At 39.2% G+C, this 17,670-nt stretch overlaps 5 protein-coding genes across 5 annotated transcripts; 3 read left to right on the forward strand and 2 right to left on the reverse strand.

Moving 5' to 3' along the window:
* The first annotated feature begins 897 nt into the window (after positions 1-897).
* LOC116003142 (phospholipase A1-Igamma2, chloroplastic-like) lies at positions 898-2,898 on the forward strand. Its single transcript, XM_031243307.1, has 2 exons — positions 898-1,556; positions 2,084-2,898. Exons 1-2 carry the CDS (start codon positions 951-953, stop codon positions 2,762-2,764), a joined length of 1,287 nt encoding a protein of 428 aa, XP_031099167.1. The 5' UTR covers positions 898-950; the 3' UTR covers positions 2,765-2,898.
* Positions 2,899-4,125: 1,227 nt separating this feature from the next.
* LOC116003026 (phospholipase A1-Igamma2, chloroplastic-like) lies at positions 4,126-6,020 on the reverse strand. The gene is made up of 2 exons (XM_031243209.1): positions 5,260-6,020; positions 4,126-4,957 (listed from the first exon to the last, which is right to left on the reverse strand). The coding sequence occupies exons 1-2, from the start codon at positions 5,989-5,991 to the stop codon at positions 4,277-4,279; spliced, it is 1,413 nt and encodes a 470-aa protein (XP_031099069.1). The 5' UTR covers positions 5,992-6,020; the 3' UTR covers positions 4,126-4,276.
* A 2,276-nt stretch (positions 6,021-8,296) lies between these two features.
* LOC116002496 (protein transport protein SEC23) lies at positions 8,297-12,209 on the forward strand. Its single transcript, XM_031242643.1, has 2 exons — positions 8,297-9,284; positions 10,286-12,209. The coding sequence occupies exons 1-2, from the start codon at positions 8,565-8,567 to the stop codon at positions 11,939-11,941; spliced, it is 2,376 nt and encodes a 791-aa protein (XP_031098503.1). The 5' UTR covers positions 8,297-8,564; the 3' UTR covers positions 11,942-12,209.
* A 335-nt stretch (positions 12,210-12,544) lies between these two features.
* LOC116002864 (40S ribosomal protein S15-4-like) lies at positions 12,545-14,609 on the forward strand. Its single transcript, XM_031243047.1, has 4 exons — positions 12,545-12,680; positions 12,760-12,905; positions 13,025-13,082; positions 14,137-14,609. The coding sequence occupies exons 1-4, from the start codon at positions 12,678-12,680 to the stop codon at positions 14,383-14,385; spliced, it is 456 nt and encodes a 151-aa protein (XP_031098907.1). The 5' UTR covers positions 12,545-12,677; the 3' UTR covers positions 14,386-14,609.
* Positions 14,610-14,965: 356 nt separating this feature from the next.
* Positions 14,966-17,223, reverse strand: LOC116001844 (transcription factor bHLH92). The gene is made up of 3 exons (XM_031241793.1): positions 16,851-17,223; positions 16,011-16,316; positions 14,966-15,369 (listed from the first exon to the last, which is right to left on the reverse strand). Exons 1-3 carry the CDS (start codon positions 17,187-17,189, stop codon positions 15,283-15,285), a joined length of 732 nt encoding a protein of 243 aa, XP_031097653.1. The 5' UTR covers positions 17,190-17,223; the 3' UTR covers positions 14,966-15,282.
* Between the last annotated feature and the right edge of the window lie 447 nt (positions 17,224-17,670).

Here is a 17,670-nt window from a genome sequence, read left to right on the forward strand (position 1 = left end):
CCACCCTTCTTGTGTAATATAAGCTTATGAGTTAGACGTGGCATCTTCTAGTCAAGTTGGTCCATTAGTTGACTTAATAATTTCAAAATTTCAAATTAACATTCCGTGAGAGTCGTCTATTGACTTGCTTGGTTTGAATTAGTTAGCAATGAGCAACTGAGGCTCTAGGATCACAAGGCCGGCAATAAGCTTCATCCAGAGCGAGGATCACACGGCAATCGAGTTTCACGATCCAAAACACACTTTCGAATAGTGATTGCGGGTTTCCTATATATTAATCAAAGCTTATGAGTTAGATTGATTACATGGCCGGCTTCTTTATTTGAATTGCACAACTATAGACATTAATCTAAGTATGTATACCTTCTTGTGATCCTTTACTGGCTAGGGTCATAATGTGAACTTCACCCAGAGAATTGCCTACATCCTTGTGATCCTTTTCCGATTAGGTCATAAGGTAAACTTCACCCAGAGTGCACCTTTGGGTAGCAGCCGTGAGCTTTAATTTCCTGTAAATCAAAGATTGACTGCATTTTTCTCAATTCTAATTATATTAGCATGGAAAAATAAGGCAAATTGCAGGCAGAGAGCAACTTCCCACCCAATGGGATAAAATTTGACTAAGAAAACTCAGTATGTAGGTTGATTATATTGATCAATTCATCACAGGGGAAGCCATTGAAATACACTGTGAATTAAAAGCTAAGACACAGTCAACTATGAAAAGTCATCCGTTCCAACCAACTCAGAGCAGTCTATAAATTGCATGTTAATCCTAACATTCCTCACACATCATCTCATTTCCCTCTACTCTCAATACAATCCTTTTTTCTAGACTGTACTAACACGCATCAATGGCTACCATTACCTCCCAAATCAATTTGTGGCTCAAGAAAGGCTGTACCCATGGCTTCCTGCTAGCCAAGAAATCCCTCCTACTTCACAGATTCATGGAGGGCTCCTCCTTTCTTGGACTGAAATGCATATTTCAGCTCCCGAGAACCCTAACCACGACGCTGCATGGCTTTGAAAACGCCGCAGAAGATCAAAACCCTACTGAAAGAAGATTAGCAGATTCCTGGGAACAGATTCACGGCAAAAATAACTGGGTTGGCTTGCTAGAACCCTTCGATTCTCTGCTAAGAACCGAGCTGATCCGCTATGGAGACATGGCTCAAGCTTGCTATGACGCCTACGAGGAAGACCCATCTTCCAGATTCGGCTACAGAATCAAGATTGAGCCCCACATGTTCTTTAAGAGCCTGGGATTGACCAAATACGGGTACGATGTCACCAAATATATCTACTCATCGTACAACCTTGATGTCCCAAATTTCTTCAACAAACCCCTCTTGTCCGACGATTGGACCGAAGGAGCAAGCTGGATCGGCTATGTCGCCGTCTCAAACGACGAATACACAAAACACCTCGGCCGCCGTGACATAACCATTGCCTGGAGAGGCACTGTGACAGGCCTGGAGGTATTCGCAGACATCCAGGACTTCAAAACCTCCATAGAAGACCATAATCTCCCCACCTGTGACCCTGCAATCAAGGTTTGTGTCACGTTTTCCTATTAGTATTATAAAGCTTATTATAAGAAAAAAAAATTACTCCCTCTGTCCCATTTTACATGTCTTATTTACTATTCATTGGTCAAACCAACTATTTCTTCATTACTTATTTTCTTTAGTAATTTTTTATTATTTTTAAATTTAATTTTTTGTGTTTAATAGTACTTTTAATATAGTTTCTAAATATATAAATTTTATATAATAATGCTAAACTTAATATTATAAAAAATTGGATTAAAAATAACTTCAGTCAAGCCTAGTTAAACGAACCAGACAATCAAAATGGGACGGAGGTAGTACATTTTTTGGCTTTCCTCTTGTTACATAATTAGTTTTTAGTTATATGTCTGCTCATCTGATCTTTAACCTTATGTTATGCACAAAGTAACATATTGGTGACAGATCAGATCAGAAGTATAATAGTCTTTAAAAATTGAAACTGTCACTTTATTAAGTGACATATTATTTTATTGTATATTGATGTGTTTACCTGGATTATGTGCTTACAGGTGGAAGATGGATTCTTGGATGTATACACCAAGAAAGACGAATCCAACACCTTCTGCAACAAATCAGCAAGAACTCAGGCGACAGAAGAAGTCCAGAGACTAGTCCATGAATATTCAGGCGAGAAGCTGAGCATTTCAGTGACAGGCCACAGCCTGGGCAGCGCTCTTGCCACCATAAACGCTTATGACATAGCAGAAATGAGGCAAGACAATGGAGAAATACCCATCTGCGTGTTCTCCTTCTCCGGGCCGAGAGTTGGGAACATCAGATTCAAGCAGAGAATGGAAGAACTGGGAGTGAAAGTACTGAGAGTGGCGAACATCCACGACGCGGTCCCTAAAGTGCCTGGGGTTTTGTTGAATGAACGCTTGCCTGGGTTTATGCAGAAGGTTGTTGAGTTTCTGCCATGGAGTTATTTCCATGTTGGGGAAAAGCTTATGTTGGATCACACTAAATCTCCGTTCATAAAAAAGTGGATCGACCTTGCTGAAGTCCATAACTTGGAGCTTCTTCTGCATTTGGTGGATGGGTACCAGGGGGAAGGGAGAGAGTTCTTGAGCGCCACTGGGAGGAATCTTGCGCTGGTGAACAAATCTAAAGATTTGTTGAATGACGATTTGCAGATTCCACCGAAATGGAGAGAAGCATTGAGGAAGAAAGCTGATAATATAACTGATTAGAAACTTCAAGCTAAGGGACACGTTCATTGCTGTTCATTGGTTGTTTAATTGTTTTATTTATTAACAGATAAGGTTGTAGTATAGGACAAGTTCATTGTTGCATGGCTATTTATAACATTGTTTTTTTGTCGATAGGGTAACATTTTTCCTTATTGAAAGTTTGTAACATTTGGATTATTTAATGCATTATAATGTAATCCTAAGTTTATATTGTGATATAATATATGTGATTTTATTAATATAGAGGCTTAACATTTCTTATCACTATTATTGTTATTACACTTCTACAAAGTGTTTTTAGATTGTGCATGTTACTAAATGGGGTCCTTATATAGGTTCTATTATTATTTGGTCTTTTTTTTATTTTTTATTTTTATTTTTGCTTTATTTGATCTCTCATATATACGTAGTTTATGATATCTTAATGACACAATGGAGACCAGATAATGGTTATGTACTTATGTTCAGCCCACGCACAGACTATAAGCAAATTATAGCATGGACCAGAGTCTACATTACATTGTAGATTCTGGTCTAAAAATAATTTTTTAATTCCGTATTTATAATTGACACATTATGTATTTGTAGTTGACAGTTTTTGTATTTGTAGTTATCATATTATGTGTCAATAATTATCAATTTATATATTTACATGTACATAAAATATTAATTGTAGGTATAGAATGTATTAACTGAGGGTACGAAATTTTTGTATCAGAGTTCACAATGCAATATGAACCCTGGTCCATAATATAACAATTGCACATTGTAACATAATGTTTACTTTTTATGTGTCAAGATAATTTGTTTTCAAACGACGACATATATACATTTAACTGATTTAAGACAACAAGCAAACACATATAAATAATCTTTTTCCTTTCCTACATTAAAGAAAACCTGCGGCCACTATTTGAAAGCGAAAATGATAAATGGATTGTATTACTCATTTGAAAGTGTGCAGTGTAGGGTTGAATAAGTCCATATAAATAAAACAAGGTTCTTAATTAATTTGTTTGACCATGAAACTTTATAAACTAAACAACCGCAACATGTCTTACTAAAATGTATATACATTCATGTTCAACTTTTAACAACCAATGTACAGTGATGTCATGCAGAAAAAGTTTAATTTTGTACAATTCCCAGTAGTCTTCCATGTACTCTTAGGCTGACTTCAACCCTGAAATTTATAGTAGAGAATTTGTAAATTTGATGATGTGGGAGTGAGACTCATTTTAGAAAGTGAGAGAAATTTGCTGGGTTAAGGACAACCTTATATATTAATTTGGTATATGTATAATTAAATTAAGCTAATAATTTTTTATGAACCGCACATATAGAATTAGATTTTTCAACTAGAAACGTAATTGCCAAAACATTGTTATACTTTCAACTAGCTGAATTATAAATAGCTATACAACAATGAACTTATCCTATACTATAACTTTATCTGTTAATAAATAAAATAATTTAACAACCAATGACCATCAATGGTGTCCCTTGGAGTTCCTAATCAGTTATATTATCAGCTTTCTTCCTCAATGCTTCTCTCCATTTCGGTGGAATCCGCAAATCATCATTCAACAAATCTGCAGATTTGTTCACCAGCGCAAGATTCCTCCCAGTGGCGCGCAAGAACTCTCTTCTTTCCCCCTGGTACCCGTCCAGCAAATGCAGAAGAAGCTCCAAGTTGTGGACTTCTGCAAGGTCGATCCACTTTTTTATGAACGGAGATTTAGTGTGATCCAACATAAGCTTTTCCCCGACATGGAAATAACTCCATGGCAGAAACTCAACAACCTTCTGCATAAACCCAGGCAGGCGTTCGTTCAACAAAACCCCGGGCACTTTCGGCACCGCGTCGTGGATGTTCGCCACTCTCAGTACTTTCACTCCCAGTTCTTCCATTCTCTGCTTGAATCTCAAATTCCCAACTCTTGGCCCGGAGAACGAGAACACGCAGATGGGTATTTTTCCATTGTCTTGCCTCATTTCTGCTATGTCATAAGCGTTTATGGTGGCAAGAGCGCTGCCCAGGCTGTGGCCTGTCACTGAAATGCTCAGTTTCTCGCCTGAATATTCATGGACTAGTCTCTGGACTTCTTCTGTCACCTGAGTTCTTGCTGATTTGTTGCAGAAGGTGTTGGATTCGTCGTTCTTGGTGTATATATCCAAAAATCCATCTTCAACCTATAAGCACGTAATCCACGTAAACACATCAATACGCAATAAAATAATATGTTACTTAATAAAGTAATAATTTTAATTTTTAAAGACTATTATATTTCTGATCTGATCTGCCATACTTAATATAATAAAGTAACAAATTTGGTCATTCAGAGACTGAACTCGTCACTTTGTGCATAACTTAAGATTAAAGATACCAGACATATAACTAAAAGACTAATTCTGTAGTAGGAGGAGAGCCAAAAATGTAAATTTTTTTTCTTATAAAAAGCCTAATAATACTAATAGGAAAATGTGACACAAACCTTGATTGAAGGGTCATGGGTGGGGAGATTATGGTCTTCTATGGAGGTTTGGAAGTCCTGGATGTCTGCGAATTTCTCCAGGCCTGTCACGGTGCCTCTCCAGGCAATGGTTATGTCGCGGCGGCCGAGGTGTTTTGTGTATTCGTCGTTTGAGACGGCGACATAGCCGATCCAGCTTGCTCCTTCGGTCCAATCGTCGGACAAGAGGGGTTTGTTGAAGAAATTTGGGACATCAAGGTTGTACGATGAGTAGATATATTTGGTGACATCGTAGCCGTATTTGGTCAATCCCAGGCTCTTAAAGAACATGTGGGGCTCAATCTTGATTCTGTAGCCGAATCTGGAAGATGGGTCTTCCTCGTAGGCGTCATAGCAAGCTTGAGCCATGTCTCCATAGCGGATCAGCTCGGTTCTTAGCAGAGAATCGAAGGGTTCTAGCAAGCCAACCCAGTCATTTTCGCCATGAATCTCTTCCCAGGAATCTGCTAATCTTCTTTCAGTAGGGTTTTGATCTTCTGCGGCCTTTTCAAAGCTATGCAGCGTCGTGGTTATGGTTCTCGCGAGCTGAAATCTGCATTTCAGATTCCCAGTGGGTCCCCCATTTCTTTTCAGTCCAAGAAAAGAGGAGCCCGCCATGAATCTGTGAAGTGGGAGGGCTTTCTTGGCTAGTAGGGTGCCTTGGGTGCTGCCTTTCTTGAGCCACAAATTGATTTGGGAGGTAATGGTAGCCATTGATGTGTGTTAGTACAGTCTGGAAAAAGGATTGTTTGGAGGGTAGAGGGAAAAGAGATGATGTGTGGGGAACGTTAGGATTAACATGCAATTTATAGACTGCTCTGAGTTGGTTGGATCGGATGACTTTTCATAGTTGACTGTGTCTTTTTATTTCATAGCTAGTGTACTTTCAATGGCTTTCCCTGTGATGAATTGATCAATATAATCAACCTACCGAGTTTTCTCTAGTCAAATTTCAATCCCATTGGATGGGAAGTTGCTTGCTGGCTGCAACTTGCCTCATTTTTCTATATATGAATTACAGTTGAAAAATCCAGCGGGTAATCTCAAATTAAGAAGGTTAATAAACGTCTTTAACCATAAGTTAAATTTGAAACTTTATGGTTAACAACTCAACAGCTCATTGGCTAGAATTGTCCCATCTAACTCAAAAGCTTATATTACATCAGAACTGGCTCATGAGCTCAAACCAAGAAGAATCTTAATTGTAGTTACGAAGTCAAATATTTGACCAACTTGGGTGAGGTTATTATCCTATTTAACTCAAAAGCTTATATTATACAACAAACTAAGAAGGCTAATAGGTCGTTCCTATCAGGAGTTAAACTTTGAGCATTGTAGTTACCAAGTCAACTACATGACCAACTTGACTGGAGCTGCCACATACAACTCAAAAACTTATATTACTCAAGAACCAGCTCAACTCAATAAGGCCAGTAGACAGCTCTCACGAAAAGTCAAACTTGAAATCTAGCTAGCTTGTAGTTACCAAGTCAATTAGCTGATCAACATGGCTAAAACTAACTCAAACTAATAAAACTAATAGGCAACTTCTACCAGGAGTCGTCAAACTTAAAATCTTGTAGTTACTAAGTCAATTACCCGATTAACTTAGTTAGATTGCTCAATCTAACTCAGAAGCTTATAATATTACACAATAGGGAGGGGGGAGGGTTGTGAAGCAATTGGGGCAATAATTTATGAATTTTTCGATAACTTATAGTAGGGTTTTTTAAGCAATTGGGGCAATAATTTATAAATTTTTCAATAACTTATAGTAGCAGCCATACCAGAGTCTTGGGATAGTTTTCTTCAATTAGCACTGTTTGTTAGGCAGTTAATTAACCTTAGCAGCCATAGCCTTAAAATCTTGACATATATAGTTTTCATTTTCCTTATTAAATTGGCAGTGTTTGTTAAGAAATTAACGTTTGGTTCTTGGCTTTTCCTTTACCTTGAAATTAGCATGTAAACCCGGTCTACTCCTATGTATTAATTCATAAATCACATATATATGAAATGTAGGAACACATATGTAATAACTCACAAATTACATATAAGAGATAAAAGAACTTCTGTTGGAGTTTTAATTTTCAAATTCAAAAAGCTTTTTATTTGTACTTTTATATATCACGTTTGGTTGGTGGGAGTATGAATTTCTTGAAGTTTCAATTCTTTAAAGTTGAAGAATTTGAATTTCAAAGGCCTTATTTTAAATTTCACAATTTTTGGTAAGAGAGATACACTATGTTGGACAATAATACTCTTGTATATTTTTATTACATAATGACTAGGCAATCAAGGTTTGTGTAACATTTTATTGCATAAAGGCGATTTTTGTCAACCTAAGGTCCTTGAGTTTATAAATGATTTGTGTTTGTATATTGTTAATGCTTGGTGTACAACATCCATTGGCATGTTTTGAAGGATTCTTGGCCTTAATAAGAGTTGTGTCAAGATTCCAAGTCAATCATTGCATAAACCCGATTTATTCCTATGAAAATAGGAAAAATTAAGAACTCTTGATGCTTTGTGTTCTTGAAGAGTTCCCATGCATCACGAAAGTGAGACAATTCATTGTTATAATCTTTGTTTATTTATCACGAGAATGACTTATAGATTAAGATTCCTACGTGCATCCCCTCCATAGCTTGAGTCCTATTTATTTGTTTCGTGTTTATATCTTGTTAATATGTGTTTGTGTTACTTTGTTTAGTTACCGTAGCCTTAAACTTGTTATGGATAACTTAGCTTCTTGTTGATTTTCTTATGTTATTGCCTAGTTGCTTGTGATTGCATATTACACGTCATAACTCTCAATCCTTCGAGGACGACATTTCACATCCGTACACTCTCCATCACTCATTTTTGTTACAATACGTAACTTGTCATTCACTTCTACAGTCACTCTAGTCTGAGTATTAAAAAAAAAAAAAAAAAGCGTGGAACGTGACTATCACGTGATACATTTCACTTTATTCCTTGCACCCATTTCATCTTTCTTCTTTCCGTGGCCGGCTGACGGAATGCTGGCATCTCGCTGAGCCACCTTCACTGAACTAACACTTTCTTTTTTTTTTTCTTGAAATCCTTAGCCGCAAAGATCAAAGCTTTTGATTCAATACTCTCACTGCAATTCCAGATCTCCCCTCCGAGAATACCAAATCCCAGATAGGGGTTTTCTCAGCTCCTTAAGCCCTAGCTACCCAAATCTACAACAGTACTGAAATTTTAATGCAATCGACCCAAGTTTCCGTCGAATTCAGCTGATTTCCCGAACTGGGTCGCCCATGGATTTCGTGGAGCTGGAGGCGATCGAGGGCCTCCGATGGTCGTGGAACTCCTGGCCCGTTTCGAAATCCGAAGCTTCGGGTTTAGTTGTCCCTCTCGCGATCATGGCCACGCCATTGATGGCTTTCAATGAGCTCCCGGTGCTCCCTTACGACCCTCTCATTTGCTCCGACTGCGGCGCGGTCTTGAATCCCTACGCCCGCGTCGATTACACGACCCGGATTTGGGCCTGCCCGTTTTGCTACCGGAAAAACCCGTTCCCCAAATCGTACCTCGCCATCAGCGAGAACAACATCCCGGCGGAGCTTTTCCCGACGTATAGTACGGTGGAGTATCAGCTGGGGAAGAAGGGGCTGGCAATGGGCCATAACAACAATCATTCGGCTCCGAATTTGGTGCCCGGGTTCGGAAACGGGTCTCCGAGGTCGCCGGGGGCGTCATTTTCTTCTCTCCCTTCGTTTTCCGGCTCCTCCTCTTCTGTGGGGCCCGGGGCGGATTGGACCGGGCCGGCATTCGTGTTTGTCGTGGATGCTTGTACGCCGGACGAGGAGCTGAGGGTTGTGAAGAATGAGCTTTTGCACGTGATTGCGCAGCTGCCGGATTATGCTTTGGTGGGGTTGGTGGTTTTCGACTCCATGGTTAGGGTTTATGATCTCAGCTTTGCAGATTGCTTCAGAGTGGTGCTTTTCCATGGGGAGCGTGAGCTCTCATCTCAGGAGGTATAGTATACTCTACTATGTTTTAGCTTCAAAATTTGTTGAGCCACTATTCCATTGTGTGTACCGGGTAAATCTCGACTTTTGAGCTGAAATTTAGAAGCCTAATAGGTTGCTCGCATTGAGAGTTGAACTTGTAATGTCGTTGTTATCGAGCTAACAACCTTTCCATTGGGTTTAATATTAGCTGATTGTAGAAGTTGTTTGGTAAATTAGCTGATAGCTTATAGCTGTTTGGTATAATTGTTTTTTCACAAAAAAAACTAATTGAAAAAGTTGCTTTGAGCAGCTCTTTTGAATTTTAGTATTTTAGAGTTACAAAAAGCTGGTTAACCAAACATTTATATTAATTTTTTAACCAAATCAAACCGCTAATAGTGATCAAATAAGCCAAAATTGGCTAATAAGCTAACTATTTTACCAAACAGAGCGCTGATAATCTATTACTTCAAAGCTCAGAGTTTTAGATAATGAAGATGAAAGGAGTAAGGTGCATTGTTCTACTGTGTGAGTTTTGTGATCTTCTTTAGCCATGCATTATATTTCATTGAAGTAAGACAAAGCTTAGTGAAAGTGAAAGTGTATAGCTTTTGGAATTGGTACTAATATATTCTTGGTGTGAAAGCTGAGAATGTTATCTCCTTTCTTGTCGATAAGGATAATTGATACTTGTTTCTGAAGATTGTTCATCGGTCTCTTGTTTTCCCGAGTAGAAATGTAGAATTACATTCTGTTTGGTTAATCTGTATCTTTGAAGGCCAATTATGCATCAGAGCATGTAGTGGATGGGGATTAAGTATGTGCTTGCATTTTCACGTGTTGTTAGGTACTTGATTTTTATGTTTTAGCCGTAGATTAAATCCATAGAACAGAATGCTTACTCTCAAGTTCTGTATATGAGTTTGAGAATTTGATAAATGAAAAGACTGTTGCCACGGGAATTTGAGAATTTGTCTTCTATGTTTTGATTCTTTGTTGTTTCCGTTGTGTTCCTTATTATACAGACCAAGCAGTTACTAGGCATTCATCAGGTGAAGTACCAAATGGGAATGATGCCAAGTGTGCAGAAAGAGGGATTCCTTGTACGGTTGTCAGATGGGGAATTTAATATAACGGCTGCAATCGAGGATATCCAATCCTCACCAAATGTCAGGCCAGGCCATCGTCCTGTTAGAGCCACGGGAGTTGCAGTTTCAGTTGCTGTTGGACTTCTAGAAGGATACTTGGTTAACACAGGTTCTCGTATCACGATTTTCACCTCAGGGCCAGCAACCATTGGCCCAGGGAAGGTGGTAGATTCAGATTTTCGAAATGCAATCAGAACTCACAGAGACGTGGATAATGGTCATGCGGCTTATTACAGGAAGTCTTGTGGATTTTACAAAAAAATCTCGGAGAGACTTTCCGATTCATCAATTGTTCTTGATCTGTTTGCCTGTTCGTTGGATCAAGTTGGAGCAGCAGAACTTAAGGAGCCTGTGGAATGTTCGGGAGGTTTCATGATGTTAGGAGAATCTTTCGACTCCGACCAATTCAAAAAGTGTTTGCGTCACTTGTACAGCCGCGATGAGTTTGGGAATCTGAAGATGTGTTTCGATGCAACCTTGGAAATAGTAACCACGAAAGATGTAAGAATTTGTGGAGCCCTTGGCCCTTGTGTATCGCTACACAAGAAGAATGGTTCGGTGAGTGACAAAGAAATTGGTCAGGGCGGTACCCATATCTGGAAATTAGGTACACTCACCAACAAAACGTGCATCGCCTTCTATTTTGAAGTCGGGGGTGAACAGAAAGCGCAACCCAGCTCTGCGTTCTTCATACAGTTCATAACACGCTACAGATGCGGAAACATGGGATTTCGGAAAAGGGTGACGACTGCAGCGAGAAGGTGGGCTGGGAACCACTCCGCGGAAATTGTTGCCGGGTTCGATCAGGAAGCTGCTGCATCGTTAATGGCTAGGCTCGCCATCCATAGACTCGGGAGCAATTTTGCGCCCGATGTAATCAGGTGGCTGGATAAAATGTTGATACGCTTCGCTTCAAAGTTCGGGGATTACGTGCAGGAAGACCCATCTTCCTTCCGTCTCTCGTCCACGTTCTCCCTATACCCACAGTTCATGTATTATTTAAGGCGGTCTCAGTTCATCGAGGTTTTCAACTCCACTCCCGATGAGACCGCATTCTTCAGGCTGATGATAAACCGCGAGGGAGTGGTAGGGTCTCTTATAATGGTACAACCAACCCTCTTCCAGTACTCATTCGACGGTCCCCCCGTCCCCGTTCTACTCGACGTGTGCTCCATCTCCCCAGACGTTATTCTTCTCTTCGACTCCTACTTCCACGTCGTCATACATTATGGCTCTAAGATCGCACAGTGGCGAAAACTCGGCTATGACAAGGACCCTAGCCATGAAAGCCTCAGGAAACTGTTGGAAGCTCCAGAAGTCGACGCTGAGCAACTGGTGGCCGAGCGCTTTCCTGTTCCGAGGCTCATCAAATGCGATCAGCACGGTAGTCAGGCAAGGTTTCTCCTCGCGAAATTGAACCCATCTGTAACTCATAATTCTACACACACAGATGGCAAAGATGTTATATTCACAGATGATATTAGCCTGCAAGTATTCATAGAGCATTTGCAGTCTTTGGCAGTGCAGGGTTGATTGTCTGTTGTATAGTTGTTTGGAGTTTTTTTGTTTTTGTTTTTTGTTTTGTTTCAGTCGCAGGTCGTATAAAGGAAACATTGTACATTTGTACTGAGATAGAACAAGTATCTTTGTTTAATACTCCCATAGTTTTTTCTTATGTGGAGAAGAAAATGAAGAAAATGAAGGCTTTTTGCCAAACACCTTGTGCTCAGATATTATGTAGTGACTCTTTCATATGGAATGTTATGAGATCGAGCCTAGTGGACTCTTTGTGCTTCAATAAGTTGAGAAAATATGTACGATCAAATAATGTAATCTTTGTGCTTCAATAAGTTGAGAAAATATGTACGATCAAATAATGTAATGGAATCAGTAGTACTCAATGACAAATTATTTTGTGCAAAGTGGACTTGAATCTAAATATCGAATTTATATACTGAATGTTTACAATTTACATACTGCAAATTATGAATTACATACTGCAAATTATGAACATTCAGTATGTAAATGAACACGGATCTATCTTGTAAAGTGGACCTGGTCGATGATATAACTATTGAAATAAAACTCATATATGTGTGCTACAAAGATATTCTAGCCCAAATATATCCAGGCCCATATCCATATATCAGGCCTCCCAAAACCCTACCTTTCTATCGTATATAACCCTATCCCGCAGTTTCTTTCCCTTTTTCATCGCCGCTAATCGGAGTACTCTGCAGCGAAGGATTCAGCTTGCATTTCCACAGCAATGGTAAGTTTCGCTATTTTTCTATATGCTGTATGTATGCGCGAGCTTTTGCTATGTGAATTGACGGCGGTTGTGTACATAGGCGGACGCAGAGCATGATGTGGCGGCCGGACAGCCAAAGAAGAGAACGTTCAAGAAGTTCAGCTTCAGGGGCGTGGATCTCGATGCTCTTCTCGACATGTCCACCGATGATCTCGTTAAGCTCTTCACTGCCCGCGCTCGGAGAAGGTGCTACTCGATTCCTTTTGTAGTTTAATTGGATTTCTGTGCGTTGCAGTGTTATATGTTGACAGTCGTTTCGATTTGGCGAAGGATTTGTATTGATTTGGCCTGGTGATTTTGGGTAGGTTTAAGAGGGGATTGAAGAGGAAGCCATTGGCGTTGATTAAGAAGCTCCGCAAGGCGGTATGAATAAGATTTCCCTTAATTTTTGTTTCATGCTTAATAGTTACGGAGTATATACCATTTTAGTTGTCTTATTCTATGAATGTGGAGAAAAATGTTCATGTCTGCACTGGTTTTTACTGAAGTTGTTATTCATTATTGCTCTGCTAAGTTCTGGGAATATAAAAGATTTGAATTTGAATAGCACTTGTTGACTTCTGTTGCTGGGAGTACAATTTAGATGAGCAAAATTTGTCTTTTGTTTTATTGGTGAAGGAATCCATCACACACAACATGATCTCTGGATTGTCATTGTGCATTTGTTTTGGATCATAGTCTGACTTGTGCCCTAACTTTAATTGTTTTGTTTTTTTGGTTCTTTAGTAAATTCTTATTGTTTATGCCAGTGATTGTCCACAAAATTCAATCTTTCTCCATGATTTAAGGGAACCCCAAGCCAAGCTTCTAAGTTACAATTTACAACCATACCTGTTGTTGGACAGGTCCTATATCATAGTTTTAGAGTTCAAATTTTGATTGAAGTGGCTTAAATAAGCAAACAATAATATTGTTAATCAATGTTGATAGTGTTATTTGATTTGTGCGATTAGCCTGATTAACTCTTATCCTATATTCTTTCACTGACCTTGCTACACTTCCCTACATTTACCACTCACACACGAAATAAAAAAGAAAAAGGAAAAAACTAACTACACAGAAATAGTCACATTTGGGGATGGCAAAATTTGTGTTGTTTTTGTAGGAGTGGGAAGCATTTACCTTCTTTCACTTACTGCATGGCTCATATGGTATCTAATGTTTGGTACATAGAGATAGAATATGTCTAGCTAAGTGTTTAACGGCGGACTTAATATTGCTTAGAGGGGCAATGGAAAAGTGAGAATGTGTAATGGCTTTCCATGATATGGTTTGTTTGATCACACTTCTTCATGTTCACTCTACATCTCCAAACTGAAGCCATTAGTAGCTGATAAATATTAGCTTTTAACACTGATCTTTTTAGTTTGCTGCTCGGTGTTGGACAGCAATCTAATGCATTTGTTACTTGCTGCAGAAACGTGAGGCCCCGCCTGGTGAAAAGCCAGAGCCTGTCAAGACTCACCTTAGGAACATGATTATTGTTCCCGAGATGATTGGAAGCGTCATCGGTGTTTACAATGGAAAAACCTTCAACCAGATTGAGGTTAAGCCAGAGATGATTGGGCACTACTTAGCTGAGTTCTCAATTTCATACAAGCCTGTCAAGCACGGTAGACCCGGTATTGGTGCTACTCACTCTTCGAGGTTCATTCCACTCAAGTGATGCACCTACCATTGCCCAAGTGCTTTCTTAGGGATCTTAGCAGTAACATTTATTGCAGTTTCAATGAATATTATGAATGTGAGAACCCTTTTTTAGTTTATGTTCTTAGCTCTTGCTGATGAGTGAGCATAGTGGATCTATTACTTGTGTTCTATCAAATTGGTTTTGTACTATGCATTTTCCAAATCTCTGAAGTTTTATCTTCTTGTTGGCTTTCTGGTTTATACTCCTGAGGTTTATGTGTGTGTGTTTGCATCTCTTTATATTTATTAACTATTATATTAAAGGGTGTTTGGTTTGGAAGATATTTTGAGATAATCTAACCTTCATTGAGTTTCACGAAATTTAAGAATATAATTTTCAAGAATGTTATAATGAGCCTAGTGAATTTTAATTCCAGTGATATGATAAAAAAATATACAATAAGATAAAGTTGGTCACGTCTTATCAAATGATTAAACAAATATTTTCATTGAGTCAAATTTGGTCATGATTCAACAATTATTTTTCATTTGAGACAAATTTGGTTGCGTTTTGCCACATTAAGAAACAAATATTTCCATTATAAAAACAAATTTAGTTACGTTTTACAATATGAATAAACAAATATTGTCATTTAGAAACGGATACAAAGTATTAAGGAGTATTATACATGATAAAATAACGAGGGAAAATAAGTAAGACGGGCATTGAGTCTAAACCTAATAGACGGTAAAATGTAAAATATTCCCAAATTTAATTTTATCTCTCCATTTTCACGTGCCATAAAACTTAAAGCTTAGTATTATACATACATAATTTAATTTACACAGGTGAATAAAGTCAGTTTCCAGCCTCCTTCCAGCGTCGTTATCCGGCGGTCACACCACTCTTACAAGTTTCAACACTCTAAGGTCACTACTCTTGAAGGAAGTTGCAATGAAAGTTCGTCTCAGCTTCCATCAACCTTCTCTGCACTGCATTTTCAACTTCTGCTACTCCTACCTGCACACCTAAACCAATCAACATTTTACCCACCCCAACACCCTACCCTAGCTAAATGACTAGTCTTCACTCATGCATCTAAACTCAACTAGATTAGTCTGATTCTGCGGATGTCGATATCAATGCAATATGCAAACAAATACGGAGTGACAAAAAATAGAAGGGGAAGCTGGTCAGACAATTATTGGCTCGCAAGGTTTGAAGTTTGACTGTAGAGCAGTTTATTGGCCTTTTTTGTTTGAATCTATTAATTATGGACAACTTAGGCTGATTTATTACTTTGTGGTCATTTGTCAACTAGGATCATAAGGTAGGAGGGAGTACGGGACATCAATTATGGGACCATTTAGGCTACTTTATCTCTAGTCCTTTGCAGGCTAGAATCACATGAGAAGCTTGGGTTGGTCAATGAGCATTCTAGACTTGTTTATTACCTCAACTCAATTGTGGTTATTTGCTAGCTAAGGTCACTAAGCAAGTTTAGCTTGTCAACTATGGACAACCTAGCTTTATCTCCTCGTAGTTCTTTGCTGGCTAGGGTCACAAGGCAGTCGGCCTTCACCCATAAACACCATCAGATAGCGGATACAAGCTTCCCGGTAAATCAAAATAACATAAAAATAGAAATTTCACGTACTGACCTTGGATTCTATCTCTAGCAGAGCACAGAATTCTTGTGGTGAGAAATTGGAGTGCATGGATCTTAGTTTGGTTCCACTGTTCTTCAAGCATTTTAGAACTTGCAGCATGGAATCAATCCCACAAGAAGGATAAGCCACCTTTACATTAATAATCTTGCCCTTATTGCTCACTCCCTTATCATTCTCATTGTTACTTGCTGCTAAAGTCATCTCAATTTCACTGTTTCTCCTCATCAATTCTTCCTTGCACATTTCCAACTCTTGTATCCTAGCAGCTGCCATTTGGATTATTGTATTCTTGTCACCCTGCATCATATCAATCACATGCACAACCTAGTTAAATAACTTCCAAAATCAAATTAAACTGCATCAAAAACTCAGCAGCTCCGATAAGCAGACTACTAATGCAACTGTAAGGTCAGGAAATCGATTCTAGCCCTGGAAAGGAGCTTATAGCCACACCAACCCTAGTAGGCACCTCTTTCAATAGTCCTTGAGTTAACCCTCATTGTTTTTGGCAAGACAGTCCAACTCAGGTGCGCAACTCGAGTCAAATTTTTGGATGACGACGAGGAAAACTCACAGCTACTATACTGTTCGAAGTGTACACAGGGCAAACCCTGCCTTATGACCCTATTGGGTGCTGTACACAAGACAAACCCTGCCTTGTGACTCTATCGGGTGCTGTACACCAGTAAACCTGCCTAGTGACCCTATCGAGTTCTGTACACCAGAAAAACCCCTGCCTAATGACCCTATCAGGTGTTGTACACCAGAAAAAACCTTGTCTTGTGACCCTATCGGTGCTATGCAGCAGAAAAAAGAAAAGTGAATGCTAACCTTGGTCCCAAGAGGCAACAACCTATGCAAGGCTAAGTAGCTTTGCTTTTGCCTCTCCCTCCTCATCCTCTCACTGATCATATGCCTATGCACCCTTTCCTGCGCCGTCTGCATTGTCTGCAACGCCGGTTTCCACATCTTCCCCAGGAACTCCATCATCCTCTTGTTCGCATTTCCATCTCGACTCGACCCGCTCCCATCCCCCTTTGACCCCACCCCTCCAACCCTTAAATCCACATACTTCACAAAGGCACTTGGGTTCACCAAAGGGAAGTCATCAAACCACTGTAGTGTTGCAGTTTCTTGATGATTACAGCCATTCTGGAAGAACTCATCCATGGCGGCTGGTTTCTTTGCAGGTTGGAAGATGAAGAAATGGGTGGCAACGGACCAACAACTAATGTAACGGTTATATATCGCTTTACCTTCTTGGGTACAAGATGGATTAGCAGAAGATGCATGGAATAAACATTGCATGAGGTCCACATTTAACATGTGGTCAAATGGAACAAAGGAGAATAATTAAAAGGTGTAGTCAATTGTTGTGTCTTGGTCCAATAGGGTTTCTGGTATTACTAGTCAAATGTAGCGAGTGCTTTAACGTTGGTTGAGTGTTTTTCACTCTATTAAATTAATCTTAAAAGACTGCGCGGGTTATGGATGACAACGAGTAAATAATCCTCCTATTTGGTAAATGATTGTTAGCTGATTGGATTATATTCTATAATTGTATAACTAGTCAATAATATCTGATTGTAGAAAAGTGTTTGATAAATTAGGTGTTAGCTGATTGCAGATTCCGGCCTTCCTCGACACGACC

This window comes from Ipomoea triloba, chromosome 13 (assembly GCF_003576645.1).
Source record: "Ipomoea triloba cultivar NCNSP0323 chromosome 13, ASM357664v1".
NCBI lineage: Eukaryota > Viridiplantae > Streptophyta > Magnoliopsida > Solanales > Convolvulaceae > Ipomoea > Ipomoea triloba.

Bases quoted from the DNA above. Each gene is read 5' to 3' on its own strand.
- LOC116003142 (XM_031243307.1), top strand. From the start codon at position 951: ATGGAGGGCTCCTCCTTTCTTGGACTGAAATGCATATTTCAGCTCCCG. The intron at 1,557-2,083 runs GTTTGTGTCACG...ATGTGCTTACAG, and splicing joins CCTGTGACCCTGCAATCAAG to GTGGAAGATGGATTCTTGGA.
- LOC116003026 (XM_031243209.1), bottom strand. From the start codon at position 5,991: ATGGCTACCATTACCTCCCAAATCAATTTGTGGCTCAAGAAAGGCAGC. The intron at 4,958-5,259 runs GTTTGTGTCACA...ACGTGCTTATAG, and splicing joins CCCATGACCCTTCAATCAAG to GTTGAAGATGGATTTTTGGA.
- LOC116002496 (XM_031242643.1), top strand. From the start codon at position 8,565: ATGGATTTCGTGGAGCTGGAGGCGATCGAGGGCCTCCGATGGTCGTGG. The intron at 9,285-10,285 runs GTATAGTATACT...CTTATTATACAG, and splicing joins GTGAGCTCTCATCTCAGGAG to ACCAAGCAGTTACTAGGCAT.
- LOC116002864 (XM_031243047.1), top strand. The intron at 12,906-13,024 runs GTGCTACTCGAT...GATTTTGGGTAG, and splicing joins ACTGCCCGCGCTCGGAGAAG to GTTTAAGAGGGGATTGAAGA. The intron at 13,083-14,136 runs GTATGAATAAGA...TACTTGCTGCAG, and splicing joins TTAAGAAGCTCCGCAAGGCG to AAACGTGAGGCCCCGCCTGG.
- LOC116001844 (XM_031241793.1), bottom strand. From the start codon at position 17,189: ATGGATGAGTTCTTCCAGAATGGCTGTAATCATCAAGAAACTGCAACA. The intron at 16,317-16,850 runs GTTAGCATTCAC...GATATGATGCAG, and splicing joins TGTTGCCTCTTGGGACCAAG to GGTGACAAGAATACAATAAT. The intron at 15,370-16,010 runs GTCAGTACGTGA...TTAGGTGTGCAG, and splicing joins TGCTAGAGATAGAATCCAAG to GTAGGAGTAGCAGAAGTTGA.